Below are 18,493 nucleotides of genomic sequence, written 5' to 3' on the forward strand. Positions count from 1 at the left end.
ACCACACCATGGAAAAAGTTGAGATAATTCTGGTTTGCAAGTACAAGGCTAGCCTGAGCAACTTAGCAAGTAAGTTTCAAATAAAAACAGCTGGGAATGTAGCTCAGTGGTAGAGCGACCCTGGGTTCAATCCCCAGTAACAAACACACACCCACACTCAAACAACAAAAATAAAAACTAATATGTTAATTTAAGAACATAGTTTTTTGAGCTGGGATTGTGGCTCAGCGGTAGAGTGCTTACCTAGCATGGGCAGGACCTGGGTTTGATTCTCAGCACCACATTAAAAAATAATAATAAAATAAAGGCATCGTGTTGTGTCCATCTACAAAAAAGATTCATATTCATTCTCATTCTCTCTCTCTCTCTCTCTCTCTCTCTCTCTCTCTCTCTCTTAAAAAAAGGACATAGTTTTTCTATTAGAAGCCTACAATAAATTCAGACTTATGAAATATACTAAGTTGCTTAAACATTCAGAGTAAAGAATAATTTTCCATGTACTCTAAACTTGGGAGCAAAGAAATGACAATCATATCTAAAAAGAATAAGATAACAAAGTGATACTTATTGCAAACATATAAAGAAGGCAGGTATTTCTTAAGAGACCAATGCCTATTGTATAGTTTATCACCTAAAATAAAAATCATCATTGTCAGGCATGGTGATGCACACCGTTAATCCTATCTTCTCAGGAAGCTGAGACAGGAGGATCACAAGTTCAAAGATAGCCTGGGCAACTTAGTGAGAATCTATCTTAAAATAAAACTGAAAAAGGGCTGGGAATGTAGCTTGGTGACAAAGTGCTTTCCTAGCAAGTACAAGGCCCTGAGTTCAATGCCCATGCACACGCACAACACTACAGCAACATTAATTCCAATAAACATTTATATATATAAATGTGTATATATGTGTGTATATATATATATATATATATATATATATATACACACATACATATATATACACACATACATATATATACACACACTAGTATTCAAACATTTGTAAAAAGCATTACTATAAAAATCATACTAATTATAAAATTTTTACTGTGTTAAATGGCTATCTTAAAATGGTCATGGATCCTAGAAATGCAGACTCACTTTCCTAAAAACCAAGATAGGGCTGCTATATAATTAAGAATTAAGCAATTCAAACAGTTAAGAATTTAGCTAACCACTGGAAAAAGATACAGCAGTAAAATATTATTTTCAGTTTTTCAATCCATTTATATTATATTATGTTACCTTAAATTATATTAAATATATACAGAAGCATATAAATTTATAAGAAATAAAGTACAAAAAATCAATAATTTCAAAAAAATATCAATTTTATCTATGACATTTTTAATTGGGATATGTTAGTCTTACCTCCGAAGTATAATCTTCTGCTGTGGTTGAAATCTCACTTTCCGGCTACAACAAAAGTAAAACATGATTACAATTATGACATTTTTCCCCTGCTAAATATCATACTTTACAAAAAAAAAAAAAAATCCTGCTTTACTAAGACGTTGCTGTTAGTAACGATAGAAAATTCAAAAAAATACTATTAAAAAACTAGTAAAAATTATCCAAATCTTTAAAAATTTCATTTCATTATGAATTATAATGACTTATAATAATGCATGTAAAGTTTATAACAAGGCATTGTTATAAATACAAAAGTACCAAGAACTTTTACATATATAGTAGATGTCATCTGTAAGCCAAAAGCATCAAAGACACCATTCCTCTAATTCATGTAACTCTTTTAAATAAAAGTAAATCCTTAACATGCCATCAGAAAAGTTCAAGTTCTTTATAAGAATCATCAGTTCTTGATGCTAAAAAGTCAATGACTTTGTCAAGCTTCCCTCAGGTGGATGTTAATGACTTTTCACTGCCACTACTTTCTAGTTAGAGGTAGAATGTTTTAAAATCTGGATGAATACTTACATCAATAGAAAAGACCTCCTCATGCTTAAGCATTTCTTCATTGTTTAGAGTTCTCATTATTGTGGATTCAGGCATCACGGCTGATCCAACACCCTGAGAACTATTTGTGAACATCTCCTCACTCTTTGATTGATCAATATTCAAGCCATGAACATCATTTTTACTGCTTGAGGTTTTCTTCTTTTTTGGCTTCTTATGAGGGTTTTGTCCATCCAATCGAGCTCTTCTTTGTCGAAACTGGGCAAGCTACAGGAAAAAAGTATCATTAATATCAATGATAATTTTTCTTTGGGATCACTTTATTTAAAAGATCAAACTATCACCAAATTAAAACGATGATAATAATATAGATGACTTCACAGTTTCAGAATAACTATTGGATTGAATATTCGGGTTGTAAAGGTTGTAAAACTAGGTACTTGTGAATGAACTTATTAAATATTGAGGGGTACGAAATGAACATGTCAAGTCTAAAGAAGAGGAAATTAGCTGAGTTAGGGGAAAAACTATTCTATAACTAGAATAGGGGAATAGAGGGACTCTCATTCACAGTATAATCTCTGGATTTAAGATTATATGAAAATACACACAAAAACAAGGAGCTCCAAACACACTTGTTCTGGTCTACTACTTTATACAAAAGATATTGTTTATAATTATCTTTTATACAAAAAAGATAATTAGCCTATTAGCTATACAAATGCTCAATGCAACCATATTTATAGTGGGAAAAACCTTACAAGTAACTTAAAATTTTAAACAGCAGTGTTTTCTACCCTTTATCATTTGTCTGTCATCATCAGAATTTGTACCAAATCCTAGTTGCCGACATGTTATCATTTTCTTAACATATTTTAAACAGTGTATTTTCTTTAAATTTATTTTAAAAGGAGATGTAATCTCTGGCATAAATTGAAAGTTAATATCACTTGTTATTTCTTTTAAGAGATAAATTGAAAATAAAAGAAATGATAAATCTATTATTGAAATTTTAGTAAGAGGTTGCTGAAGGCTATGAAAAAAATGGACAAAATAAAAGACTGTTAAAGAGAGACAAGCATCAAACAGATTTTCATTATCATAAGCAGAAAGAAAACTGAAAAAGGTAAAAACTTTCTTACTATACTATCCAAAGTTTTTTAAGACCTAAAATATTTTCTTACCACCTAAAATCAGAAGTACACATTATATACCAGGTAACACTAGAACTAATTATGGTGAACTTATATTAAAAATGCCAATGCAAGCAATTGCTATTAAAGACTTTGTGATATAATAGCAGGTATAAAGTAGTATTGTAGCATATCTATTTCTTTTGATGAAAGGAAAATTACACTTCATTTTTTAAAAGATAAGGCAAGTCTCAGGCTCATAGCTTTCAATGATTATATCCAGTATGAATTTAAACATCATTATATTCATAGGCATAGGTAAATTCTGGAAAACTACAACCTTAACAACTTTTGTTTACATTTGGAGTTCAGATTACAGGTATTTTTCCTATTGCTCACTTACATTTTATTTATTTATTCTTACGAATTTTTTTTGATGGACACAATACCTTTATTTTATTTATTTTTATGTAGTACTGAGGATCAAACCCACAGCTTTGTATGTGCTAGGCAAAGGATATATTGCTAAGCTATTACTGTATTTTTTTAAATACAGTAAGTATTCTGATTTTTATATAAAGCAACTACTGACAAAGACTTAAATTTAATTTGAGCTCCTGAACACTCTTAAGAGGAGAAAAAAGACCTCATGTAAGTTCCTTTCTGCTTTAGAAAGAGGAAATATATGCCTAGAATTACCATAACTCTTAACCAGACCAATTACAAAGACAGCAAATAAATTTCTTATTATCTAAAGTATTAAAGCAATCTTGCTAATGTTACTATCAAAATATGTGGCAAATACATTATTTATAAATAACATTTTATACTTAAATTATCTGCTGTAGATGAAGAAAAGCATATAAACAAGTTCTATTCCCTTAATAAAGATATTTAATTCATAAGTCAGAAATAGCTCATGATTATACTTACAAAGAATAAAAATATATGACATTTAACATTTTTCCCAGTTATTTAGTAACTACCCAGTGTGTTGAGGAACAGGTGCAAGACCAGTTGCCTCTATTTTCACATTATTAAGCTGCTGAAATGTACTTGAACTACTTGGAGCATAGCAGATCATTCTTAAAAATAAACTAACTAGAATATTGGCAAATACTTTATCTATAAATAGAATCAGAAATCCAGGAGCATTATTTAAAAACATCCCTTTGAGAGAATGCAATGCCAAAAAATAAATACTAATAATAACATTTATAATATTTATACTCAATTTCAGAAACTTCTTGAAATATCATGTTTCTGCATCAGAATATATTTAGTCAGCAAAATTTATCAAGGCAAAGATGAAGATTTTGCTTAAAATTCCAAGTGTTAGATTATATCAATAATTTATATCTAATATTTATTCAAATATCAAATATATAACAAAGGAAAAAATTATTAACTTTGCATTATAGAAAGAATGACTTAGATCTGGGGATGTGGCTCAGTGGTAGAGTGCTTGCCTAGCAAGCACAGAGGGCCCAGGTTCAACCATCAGTACAAAATGAAAGATAGATAAATAAAGAATGGAAAGTTTGATTTAAACAACAACAACAACAACAAAATAACAAAAAAAAAACCCTCCAAAATACTAATATCTGTTACTAAATGCAAAAAAGAAGCACACAGATATGGAATAAAAAGTAGAAATAGTTCCATTATAGTATTTAGAATGAATCACTTCTACAACATAATTAAAGATACTGTTCTAGGCCTATACTACTCATTATATGAGTCATATTATTTTTTCAGAAAAACTAACCAGAAGGTAAACCCCATGAGGGCAAGGATTTTTTTTCCTCCCTACTTCTATATATTAAAAGCCTAGAGCAATATTAAATAAATATATGTTGAACTTTTTATCTATTTTTTTAAAAAGATGTTAGAGTCTGTAAACGAGTCTGGATGGGTGCCTGGCATTTTGCCAGAGGGAGTGGTTTGTGAAATAACGCCAGTGAGCCATTAAATGTGGAGATTCCTGATTGGTTGACTGCTGTATCTAGTTTATGTTAATTAGATAAGCTGTGTGGAATGTATAAATACTGCTCCTGTCCTACAATAAACGGCTCCCATTCCTGCTGTATCAACGTACACAAGTTGTTCGTCATCCCCCGGCTAGTTTGCTGCAGCCGGACTGCGGCAAAAAGAGAGAGAGAGAGAGAGAGAGATAGATAGATATGGAGAGAGAGAATTTTAATATTTATTTTTTAGTTATCAGCAGACACAACATCTTTGTTTGTATGTGGTGTTGAGGATTGAACCCGGGCCGCATACATGCCAGGCGAGCGCGCTACCACTTGAGCCACATCCCCAGCCCCTATGTTGAATTTTTTAAAAGGATAATTTATCTTTTATTGAAAAGTCACCACACTAAGCAAGATCATATAAAAGGCATACCTAATTCTACTTTATTAAAATGTTCGATGGTTTCAAAATTAAAATGAACAATTTTCAAATTACTTGAATCACTCTTAAGAGGTGAAAGATAAAAGAATGAGACTAAGTGAATTTCTTTGTTCCTTAAAAAGAGGAAATATATGATTGGAATTACTGTAACTATTAAATAGACCAACTACAAAAATGGCTAATAAATGAATAAGAACATAAAAAAAAATCCTTCACACTATAACCTCCCTCCTCCACCAAGAAAACCAAAACAGAACAAAAAGTTTCTCATAAAAAATAATATCCATAATAGCTTTCTGGTAAGACTACTGTTTTATAAAAATGTGAGAGGAATAAGATTGTATCATGTATTCAATTATTTATAACTATTTAGTTTTATTTTAAATTTGAAAAATGGCAAGCTAGCAGATAAGCAAAAAAATCTGAATCAATTAGATAACCATCTGATACTGAAATGATGCACTTTAAATTACTGAGAAAACATTTATTCTAAAACATGCTGAAAATTCAGACTACAGCCATCTGTGTTTGTCATTTGGAAGCCAATTATAAAAGTGTTAACATATGTAGTCACAGAAATAGTTGCAAGATTTACTGGAAAGATATTATGTTCACATATTTGTCTTTCAAAAGTAGACCAGATCACAAGTAAATGTCTTATCTTGACCAGAATATGAATAAACAACTGAATATAAATATATTGAGTTCCTTAAACTCAATATTTATAATTTTATAAATGATCATTCTCAATAAAACAATACATTTTCAAAATGTTATATATAAAAACATGCCAAGTTTTTATAATGTTCCTTCAAAAATAAATGACTAATTGAAGTCTGTTTAGGTTTTTGTGTGTACATTGACTATTTACTACATGCCAGGCACTGTGCTAGACATAAATGAAACACATGGCCCCAAAGGTAGAACTTCAGAGTATAATACCAAACTCTATTATTAAATGGAGTGAGAAATAAGGGTTAGAGCACAATTTCTTAAGCCTGGAAATCGTTCATATATACATATATGGACAGCGAGAAGAGAGAGAAGAGGTGTATTGTGTTATAGGAAACTGTACTGTCCTGATTTTCTTTAAAAAGGACTTCCGAAAGAGATGTGTTGTAGTTTTATGCCTGGAAAGCATAAAAAATTGGATTTATGTCAGGTTGTAAGTATATAGTTCAGTTATTTAACAAATACTTATTGACTGCCTATCATGAGCTATGACAGGGCATGTAGTGATAAATAACACATATGAACTCTCATGAATTGTAATCCAGTAAGAAAGATAATATTAAACAAATAAAGAAATACGTACATCCAAGTTATAAAAAGTGCTTTGAAGAGAAAGTATATGCATTAAAGACAGCATACAATGGAAATTATATTTGTGGGACTGTAGGGAGAGGTCAGAAAATATCTTACTGAGACAAAAATGTAGAAGCTGATATATAAAAATCAATTTGTTAGGGGCTGGGGTTGTGGTTCAGCGGTAGAGGGCTCACCTAGCACATGCGAGGCCCTCAGCACCACATAAAAGTAAATAAACAAAATAAATGTATTATGTAGAAATAAAAAATATTTTAAAAAATCAATGTTACCTGATCAATATTATAATCAGTGGCAAAACAAAACAGAACTAGAGTATCTGACTCCAAATCCAACCTTTCATTATACTAATTTGCTTTCTATGTATTCTTAGGTCCTTTTTCATTGTATTTCACAATCCTAGAACATTAATTTTAAAGCATGAACAAATGAAATTGCCAAACTGACAAGTGTTTTTTGATGACAGGAAAAACAAATGTGAGAATGCACATACCACAAAGAGAATGTTACAAAAATATGTAATCTGGTAATTTCTATAGTATTTAAAAATAACTATAAAAAGTGATTTTTATGTTTTTCCTGTAGAAAATAGAAGAAATCCCAAATAATTCTAATTATGGTGACTATTTGTTCCTTGCAGGGATGTCATTAAGCCTTTTTAATATTTCTTTATGGATGATAAACAAGAAGCTATATAAACTATCACAGAAAAACTTTGGTGGCCTAACCATGGAAACAAAAAGATTATAACGACTAACCTAAAAACCAGCTGAAGAAGGGGAAATGAGAGCAAAGATAAAAGCAACATTTTAGGATGCTCTGAATCATATTTTCCAAAATAACAAAAAGGTACAAACCAGGCCTAGTAGAATGCCTGTAGTCCCAGCTATTTGAGAGGATGAGGCAGAAGGACCTCCTGAATGTAGGAGTTTGGGGTCAGCCTCAGAATCAGCAAGACACACCCCCCGTTCAAAAAAAAAAAAAAAAACCTGTAAGAAAAAAATAGTGCTAAATAAAACTAAGGAAATCAAGAATGGAAAAGACCATAAGACTTTAAATCATTGAGCAACCAAACCTATTTATAGCCTATAATCTCATTCAATTTGATCACCTTCATGTTTAAAAAGAAAACAGATTCTGTAGCTTAAGGAATCATCTTAATTTTGTGTACTTCATGGCCTGGGTATACAGACAACCCAAATATTTCTTGAATTTCAAAACAATATGGACCACATATAATATAGTGCTGAGCTGTCATATAGTACTAGCTATGTGACAGTGGACAAGCCACTTAACATCAGGAGAATTCAGTTTCTTCAACTGTATAATGAAGAGATACATTAGAAGGATCATTTAAAATTTCCTCCAGGTCTTGGGGTTTTTTGAGAAAATTTTTCAATTATTTCCTTTCCTTTCTCCTTTCTTTACCTGCAATTCTAAGGAAACCAGCATTTTACTTATGAAAATTTGTAAACTGTTGCTTGAAAATACAAGCCAACAAAAAGTATATAGCTATTACTAAATAATCCCAACTGAAAAATGGTATAGGATACAGAAAAAGTGGAATGATTCAGTGTTCAGAACGAATCACATCTAAGTACATAAAATTACCAAAACATTATTTTATTCTCATGTTATTAAGTATCATTCAGAACAAATTACTAGAAAGTTCCATAAAGGAGGGGATTTTTAATAAAAATCAATCATTATACACTCCAAGTCTAGAACAATGACTGCATATTAGCTCTGAATAATTGCTGAATTTTTAAAAAACTGATTTTTTGTGAAAGAGGCACCTCTAGGCATTAATAATAGGCATTATTTCTCAGAACTTCAGAACTCCTACATAGTTTCTTTAACCAAAAACAAACAAACAAACAACAACAACAACAACAAACCCTAAAATGATACATTCAGGTCCATGGCTACACATGGCTATAATTACTTAAAGCAATGTAATGTTATGCAGCTGTCAAAAAATATTTTCAAAAAATTCTAATGTGGGAAAATGTTCTCAGTATAAAGCTGGGTAAAATAAGAGCACAAAACTGCATAAAATGAATCAAGTGGAGTTTTTAAATATATTTGTGCATATAAACAAACTATTAAAAATTAAAACAAATTATTAAAAATAATTACTTGTAGATTATGAGACTACAGGTAATTTTCTTCTTCTTTACTGCCTTCTACCCCTACATATCTTTAAAGAATATTCACTGATAATATTATCATGGCTCCATGTGTTACTATAACTATTTTTTATGGTGCCTATGTTTTCCATTTACATCTTCTTATTTTATACATATAGATGCATGTAAGTATATGTGCATACACAGAGAGATCTCTGTATCTAATATGCACATATAAACATATACAACAAAAAATTTAGGTCATTAAACAATCTTTTTAGTTTCTTCCATGAATCAATACAATGATATTAGCACTAGAATACCAAGACAGAGTGAGGAACAAAGTGATAAATGCTAAAGCAGTGGCTACAGTTTCATATTGGAATCTCATTTCATTTTACTATCACATTGGTTCCTATGTTTATGATGAAAACCAAGAGTGTTTTCTTTTTAGCCTGAAGTCAACTGAATCCAGTACTCCTGGCTCTAGGGCAATCCAAATCAATGTGAGAATTTCATTTGAGATGCTTGATAGAAAATGTCTAGCAAGAATATCATTTACAATTGCTGCTTGGGATAGTATGCTCAGTCTTTGTATGCTTATGTCTCAGGCTGTCTTCTCCCGCCACTGTCATTCCACCACCATTCCACCACCATTCCACCTTCAATAATAACTATTTTCTTAAAGAATAATAAAACTATATACCTACTAGAAATCACATCCAAAAGAGTATTATTCAGATACCACCTACCTCTGCTTCATTTCACTGTCATGCAGGCTATTTTATTATTTATTAATTTTTAAGTCTAGGTTATAAATGACTCCTTCTGGTAAGCATATAGTTTTGGCAGGCAATATCAACTCAAAAATACAAGAACTGGGCTGGGGTTGGCTCACTGGTAGAGCACTTGCCTTGCACATGTGAGGCACTGGGTTTAATCCTCAGCACCACAGGAAATAAATAAAGATATTATGTTCATCTACAACTAAAAAAAATAGAAAAAAAAATAAAAGAACTGCTACCTCTGTTCAGGTCAGTGATCCATATTAATGGTCAATGGGTATCAAGTGTTCATCAATAGTTCCCAGGGGTGTCTGTTTGATGATTTATATAATGAAACCATGTAGATAATATTAACAAATACAAGTTTTGCTTTTTTCATTTTTTTTATATTTTAGTGGTAGATAAACTCAATTCCCATTTTATTATTTTTATATGGTGCTGAGGACTAAACCCAGTGCCTCATATCTGCTAGCCAAGTGCTGTACTACTGAGCTACAACCCCAGCCTCACCAGGTTGCTTTTGATTTCACTCCCTCTTTCTACCTCATTTTCAAAGACACTCTCTAGTACTCAAGGACTAAGGGAACACAGGATTCATGATTTCTATCCAACTCTAAACCCTTGGCACTTGCAGACAAAACCTAACACAATAGAAATATTTGAAACAGTAACAAAACTGGAAATGACCTAAATGCTCACTGATGAGAATGGACTCTGAGATAAATTTCTATAATGGAATACTATTGCAGGAGTGAAAATGCTCTAATGATATTGAACAAAAGGAAAATCACTGAAGACGTCACATAATGACACCGCTTAGTTCAAAAACAGAAAACTAAGTATAGTTTATGTACACATATGTGGTATAAAAAGCAAGGTGATGATAAATTCAGAACTATAGTTAGCTCAGGTGCTAGGGGTGGAATTAGATAAAGATTTTATTGCATTGGTAGATGAATGTTTTTAATCTAAGTGACAGATGTAGAGGTCTTTTTTTCACTTGTTTTAATATTATATATTTACCATGCATTCTTCTGTAGGTGAAACACTGAAGTACTTTTAAAGTATGTAGAACTTCATTCTGAGGGAACTGGCCAGTACTTACAACTTCTACCATCCATGACATCTGTTTTCACCCTCTTTTGATAAGAGGAGTGAATCAATTAGATTCTTCTCTTGAAAGTAGGGAACAAGGAAGTAGCAGAGCTGTCCAGAAAGGTTATAGAGAAGAGATATCTTGTATGAAGGATTCTAAAATTAGTGCATAATTTGATCCTCATGTAATTACAGCCACACCACTAAAATGACCTCTAAATAACAGTACACATGATCATCCTACAAGATAAATTGCAGCCCAAGACACTTTTCTCTATATCCAATACAGCCAGTTTTCCTTCTGGCATTAAATAATCCTTACAGAAGCATACCAAGTAAAGTACCTGGCTTATAAGAAGTCATAATATATAATCACTCAAGTATTGCAAAATCTTGCAAAGTGGCTCTATCAATGGTTTTAAACTTTTCTGCTCTTTGAAAATCTTTTTAAAATAGTGAGACTTTCTGATTTTGGCATGGTGTGTGTTCTAAACAGTAAAAAGAATTTTTAAAAAGCTTACCAGAAGCTTCGAGTGTACAGCAAAATTTGGGAACCACCGGATAGTGGTTTATTTTATGAGATTTGCTTCCATTGTTTATATATATATTTTTTTTGCCTTTTAAAAAAAATTTAAAATGTATTTAATGGGAAACCATTCCACTATATAGCATAGGTTTGGAAATTCATCCTATAATTTTTGTTCATACACAAACTGATGTGTAAATAAAGGAAGTTAATATACAAAAATATGGAAATGAGATAAGAAATGGTGGCAAGAATGGCATCAATTTCCCATGGCTTTTCAGATTCTCTGAGGCCCTACTACACTTCTCCATCCTTCCTCTGAAATCTCTGCATTTTTACAACAACCCTCTCTTACCTCATCTTAACTAATCTTAGTTTTTGTTTTGAAACAAGGAAGTCCTACCAGAATTAGACTGTTTATATTCAGCGATCTTAATCAAATCAATACTTCATTAAAAAAAATGATAGTTTTATTGCTTCATTTGTACAACAGTAACACATACCTAGCACCTGGTGGCAGCATACCTACCTAAAAATAATAAATTATTTGGAAAGAACCCTTTCAGAGGTTAAGATACAACACACTTTAAAAAAAAAGTTTTCTGCTATATTTAGGTTAAAATTCATACTACTTTTAAGTGATACATACAGTCCCTCATTATCTGATCCAAGCATATTTCTCTACTCTAGTTTTCTGCTATATAGCATTAATCTTCTAAATCCCAACATGACAATGATTTTAAGAATGGCTAATAATTCTTTAAGACTTTTTACAGCCTGACAAAATTCTAAAGTATTTTATACTAAAAGGCTAAATCTTCACATCAACCCCAGTATCAACATTTACAGATGAGTTACAGAGAGGTTAAGTATAACTTCATAAAGACATATAGCCATAACTGACAAATTCACACTTGATCCCAGACAATCTGGGTTAGCCACTATAGGTTATACTTTTCTCAACAAAATTTTTGAAAAATTCCACTCAGATGTCTCATAAGAAACTTCTAATACAAAATATTCCAAACTGATTTCCTAATCTTGCCTGAAGTCAACAACTGAAACTGTTCTTCTTTTTCTCTTAGTGATAACACCAACCTCTATCCATGTTCTCTCCTTTACCAACCAATCACATTCTGATTTTATCCTCTCTATATTTCTTGATTATCCCTACACTTTCACTCCTATTTCACTGTCTCAATTGTAGTTCAACAGCCTCTAAATAGTTTTACCCTCAAGTCTATCCTCCATACAGCTGCAAAATGGATCAATCTGAAACTCAATCTTTTTAAGTATCAGTTAAAAATAATTTTTTAATTGCAAGAATTTAAATGAATGAATGTATATGTAACCATATTAGTCCTTGTCTTAAAACCCATCAACATATCCCACAACCTTCAGGATAAAAATCTCCTTAACATGAAATTCAAGACCCTCAGGATAGAGCCCAGACCTACCTTCTTTAGCTTCATCTCTTGCCCTATCTTGCTTATACCTTTATACTCCAATAATACCAATGCTCTTGTACACCTTCCCCCAAAGAAGTCAAACTGTTCCACACCTCGGTGCTTTACTCTTTCTGTCTCATTTTCCTGAAGTTTCTACCCATACCTCTCTCTTTTTCACCAAGTTTTTCTCAAAACTTCAAGGCTTCATTCAGAGTTTATCCATGCAAGAAACCTTCTCTATCTGCCAAATGGAATCAGATATTCCTCCCTTGTGTTTTTCATAGAGCCAGAATTATATTACATTCCTAAATTTATAAATATCTGTTTATATTTCTGCCTACTACTAACTAAATGAATCTTGTATTTAGCAGATTTCATGTCTTTCACATTCTACAGTCTAGCACAGGAAATAACAAGCAATAAGTGCACAAATGTATTTATCAAATGAGTAAATAAATGATTATCTGCACTTCACTTACTGTACTGTGGTTGATTTTCTACTCTATTAGAATGTGAAAATATTAGGGGCAGGCCTGTGGGTATTTTTAATCTCTGAATCTACACCAACTTGCATGGAGGTCAAATAAATATTAAATAGATTATTAAGACTGAAAATACCTGAGTAACAAAATGAAAGGGACATTTTAAGATCAAGACAGTGACAATGTACAGAATCAACTTGAGAAAATTAACAGAGTCAAAAAAAAAAGCACATAAAAGGTGAGTTAGGCCTGATTTTTTTAGGGTGTGAGATAGGAATAGAATGAGGCAGATTTTGAATTAAAAAAAATCAGGTTTGGGATTTGGCTATGAGTATAAAAAAATAATCCCATAATGTTCAAAGGATTTTTCAACCAAGATGCGTCTTGAAATAAATACTACTGTGCATAGAAAATATGATTGTGTGTGAGACAGAGAAAACTTAGAACATTAAAACAATTTAAGTTCATATCCTAGGAAAAAAATAAGTATAGATTCTTCTTTCAAAAAATTAAAATCTTGAGGCCTATATAAAATATTATTTCATCTTTTTAATTTACAAAAAATAAATATCATATACAAAAATAAATCTCAAATTAAACTTTTTCTGTCAAACTTTATTTTAAAAATTGGTATTGGTTGTTTGAAGCAGAAAAATGAAAGTCATTAGAAATACTCAGACATGTAGTTCACTAAAAAGGAATTTATGCAAGTCAAAAGTAAACATTAGTTTGACAAATATAAAAGATTTCACACCAAAAATATTTATCTATTAGTAGAATATAGAATTTCTGTGACTTTTAGCTAAAACCCATTATTTCATTTAAAAAATGTCCTCCTAGTGCACATTTGTTAATGCAGTTTTTATACCTTTTCTAATACCTTGATCTTTAGAGCATCTACTAATTTATTCAACTTTCAAGGAATCAACATATACACATGCACTCAATAAAATATTAATGATGCGGGAAGTTAACTGAGATCATTTACCACACCTATGGCAACAACAACCCCCCACATCTCCCTCACACACTTTTCACACATTAAATTTGATTCTTGAACTAGTATTTCATTTATAATTGGTTCCTTTTTCTATCTTCCCTGGGGAAAACAACTAGTAAAGAAACACCAACTTGAATAAAAGTGAGACTTCTGAGGAATAAATAAAACCTAATTACTGAACCCCCACAATGAACAATCCTTAGAAAACAACAAGGAATTTTATAGTATATGCAATATCAAGAAATAGAAGGCCTAGCATGCATGAGCCTCTGGGCTCAATCCCAGGGTTGCTGAGGGGCTAGGGAGTGGCTAGAGAAAGAAACTGTAGATCTTGTTAGTTTTTCAGAAATCTGTAAGTCAGAAAATCTAATCAATCAATACAATTTATAAAGTCAAATTTTTAAATAGGACTTTGTATAATATATAGAGTAGTTCTGAATCATCAAAATAACTTGAGGCTCTAAAAAATGATCTCTAAAAGGGGAAACACATCAACACACACACACAAATCTTAGAATTACACAAAAAAATTTAGATTACATAAAAATCAGAGCAAACAGTAACCCAAAAGAGGACAGCAACTGCAAACAAGAATTACATTGTTCGTGTAAGATAAAGGAATTTTACATAGAACAAAAGAATATAGATTTAAATAAATAACCTAGGCAAAACTACTCCTGGAACAATGCTAAATTTATGAACAGTCTTAACATTTAGCACTTTTGAACAGTGTAAAATCCATGAACAAATTAACCAAGCTTTAGGAGGTGTACCAAAATGGGCATTAAATATCCTAAGTTCTATTTTGGTGAAAACTACCACAAAAAGTAAAAGGAGAGTCGATATGACAATAAAAATCCTTTGTACTAGGTAGAATACATACACATGTCTATCATGTTCACACAGAAAAATGACAGGGCTTTTTGTTATGGAAGACTAAGTCATCTTTCCCCCCAAACTGATATGTATTGGTAATGATCAAGCCAAAAGGCCAACAGGTGCCCATTTGACCAGCTGGTCAAGGAATGGAATGACTCACTGCACCACAAAAAAACTCAAACTTCACCATCACGCTGTAATCAACTCACCAACAGCTTATTCAAAGGAAGTACCAGTTTAAATTTTGGTGAGCCAAACAAGCTTTAAAAAAAAAAAAAGAGATGGAAGATAATCCCACTGGAAATGTATATTTCTGTCTGTTCCTCTCTTGTACATGATCATACATGCTCTCTCCCTTGATATGTAAATAATATGTAAAACAAATTCCTAACAACCAAATTACAAGATAGGTAAAGGACTTGAATGGTCTGAAGATCTACAAATGGCCAAAAAGCATACAAAAATGACACTCAGTGTCATTAGTCATCAAGAAAACAAGAATTAAAACCACAGTGAGAAATCCCTTTATGCCCACTAGAATGGCTATGATTTAAAAAAAAGAAACCAAATTTGTTGAGATACAGAGAAACTAGAATTATCATGCATTATCAGTGGGTATGTAAAATGAAATGGTACAGTAAAATGGTAAAGCCACTATGGTAAGCAATTTGGAGATTCTTCAAAATGTTAAATGGAATTACTATAAGACCCAGAATTCTTAATCCTAAATATACGCCCAAGAAAAATGAAAACAGGTATTCAAATGCTTGTATACAAATGTTCAAAGCAGCACTATTCACAATAGACAATACAGAGAAACAATCTAAATGCCGATCAATGGATTAAAGTGTGAACACATTGCTGTATATACACACACTGGAATATTATTCAGTCATAAAAGGGAATGAGGCATGGACACATGCTACACCATGGCTGAACCTCAAAACATTATACTAAGTGAAAACAGCCAAACATGTAAACACCATTGCACGTGGCCCTTCTTATTTATTATTTTGAGACAGGGTCTCACTACGTGGCCTAGGGTCTCACTAAATCGATGAGACTGGCCTAGAACTTGTGATCTTCCTTCCTCAGTCTCCTGAATCACTGGATTACAGGCATGCATCACCATGCCTGGCTCCCAATTAAACGGATGCTAACCAATTAAATAGAATGCCTAATTTTAATTTTATAAAAATCTTACTAAGAAATAAAAATAATGTCCCTTATCACTAATGTTTCACAATTTACCAGAACTTTTTTCTATTTGTCATATTAGAAGAAATTAATTCACATTTCAATCATCAGCAGCCTAAATTAAATGTTTAATAGTCATAGTTTTGCTCTTTCTACAAACCTTTTTATTTAACAAAAATAAGAAATGTTTTTGTTTGAAAAATTTTTGTCCCACTCTTGTCATAGTCCAGTCCTTTGGATGAATTCTATCTTTTTTGTTTCCTCGTTGCTGTGGGTTAGCATTCAGTAAGGATGTCTGTGGTGTTCTGTCAATAAAACTGAAAAGTGAAAAGAGAAAGTAAAATAAAAGACACATCCAAGGGACTAGATGAGAACAGGAGTGGGATAAAAATTGTTCTCAAACAAAATTATCTCTTCATTGGATTTTACTGATGCTCTGTTTTCCTGCCTTAGAGAAATTTCTTTAACATACATTTCAAGAAGCCTGTCATGTCTATTCTTTCCTCTCAACACCATGATTTCTTTTATTTCAGCAAAGCCCAAAAGTCATGAATTAGTTTTAAATCACAGGAACGCACCAGTCTCTGATGGAGGCATCAAATTGCTATATCCAGAAAAAGCTTAAAAAATTGTACGTTGTAAAACTGTTATCAAATGTAACTTTGAAAATTAAGTAAGACCTGTCACAAGTATAAAAAACTAGAAAGTTTAAAAGAAATCAGAGAGGGAGAATAGCTTTCTTCACTGTGGAGCAGAATATCTGAAAATGCAAGGAACAATTTTATACCATAACTAGCTTGCCTATCAGAGCAGCACAGTAATTGAAAAATCCTATCAATAACCTAATAAGAGAGCTTACACAGAACATTGTACACAACACTGGCATTACTCTACAAACTAAAAATGCTTGTTAAACAACAACAACAAAAAAAAAAAACTCATATAATTCCAAGTTACTGAATGTAGTAAAAATTTTAATTATTCAATAAATAATGACAATTATATAAAATGCTATAGAAGTATAATACTTTGGTTTTTGCTGAATTCTAATACATTTGAAGAACTTTTTAAAAATATAGTAAAAGTGATTTATAGGACTAATTTCATTCTAAATACACAACTGTCCTTTAATTTTGTCCGCTAATAATTAACTACTTTATTTATATAATCATAAATAATTTTACTTGGAAAAAATGAAGTCATTTAAAATGGAGTTGAAATAGTTTGGTTGATTCACTATAAGGATAGCCTATGTGGGACCATCTCTGTCAGGAACTTGTAAATGAGGTCAAGCCCAGCTCTGAAAATATTTAATAATGTAGTTAACATCTCCAAGTATTGGGCTTCTTGCAACATCAATACTGAGGAGATAGTTGAGGACCCAACAGCAAACCAAAGAACTACCTAGCATCAGAAAAACTGAATTGCTGCGAAATCCTTTCTACTAAGTTCCATTAGCCCTTCATTCTTACAAATCATTCCATTAACCTCAGTTTCTGGGTTCTTTTGTTACAACAAATCTAAAGCAGCAAGTTAGGGAAAAAGGCAAATGAGAAAATACAAAGCTGGACAAGCAAGTTCATAGGAAAAACCAAAAAAACTGACAGCAAGGAAAATGGATAAGAATGACAAAAACAAAAAGGCGATCCATAAATGTCCAATAATATAGAATTCTGACTACATAATACAAGTGGTACTGGAGTAAGAATTAGAGTTCCAGGACTACACTAATGTAGGAGACCTAGTTATTTTGCATTTCATATTCTTGTTCTGGATGAGAGTCATACAACATTAACCTGTTTATCATACTGCATGTAATATCTTTTTCTTAAAAATGATACCTGGGGCTGGGATGTAGCTCAGTGGCAAAGCGTCTGCCTTGCATTTGCAAAGCCCTGGGTTCGACCCCCAGTTCCAAAAAAGACAAAAAAAAAAAAAAAAGAACCCCACCAAATAAAAAAAGAAAAAAGAAAAAAAAAATGATACCTGAACATTGTGCCTGATCATAAAAGAATAATGTTGTAGAGAATTTGTAAAATAAAGTATAAAAAAATTAAAATACCTATAACCCACTACCCAGAGATAACCACAACTGACATCTTGGTGCATGTTTTTTCAGATGTCTTCATATATAAATACTTACACGTACCTTTTTTTTTTTA

At 31.7% G+C, this 18,493-nt stretch overlaps 1 protein-coding gene across 1 annotated transcript in view; it reads right to left on the minus strand.

Annotated features, from left to right (window-relative positions):
- The window catches only part of LOC143388834 (A-kinase anchor protein 9-like), a 51,039-nt gene extending 48,267 nt beyond the window's left edge, over positions 1-2,772 (minus strand). The window contains 3 exon segments of the mRNA XM_077108320.1: positions 1,374-1,418; positions 1,941-2,186; positions 2,767-2,772. Of these exon segments, the coding sequence (XP_076964435.1) occupies positions 1,374-1,418; positions 1,941-2,186; positions 2,767-2,772 (297 nt within the window).
- Positions 2,773-18,493: the final 15,721 nt, after the last annotated feature.

This window comes from Callospermophilus lateralis, unplaced genomic scaffold, assembly GCF_048772815.1.
Source record: "Callospermophilus lateralis isolate mCalLat2 unplaced genomic scaffold, mCalLat2.hap1 Scaffold_45, whole genome shotgun sequence".
Taxonomy (NCBI): Eukaryota; Metazoa; Chordata; class Mammalia; order Rodentia; family Sciuridae; genus Callospermophilus; species Callospermophilus lateralis.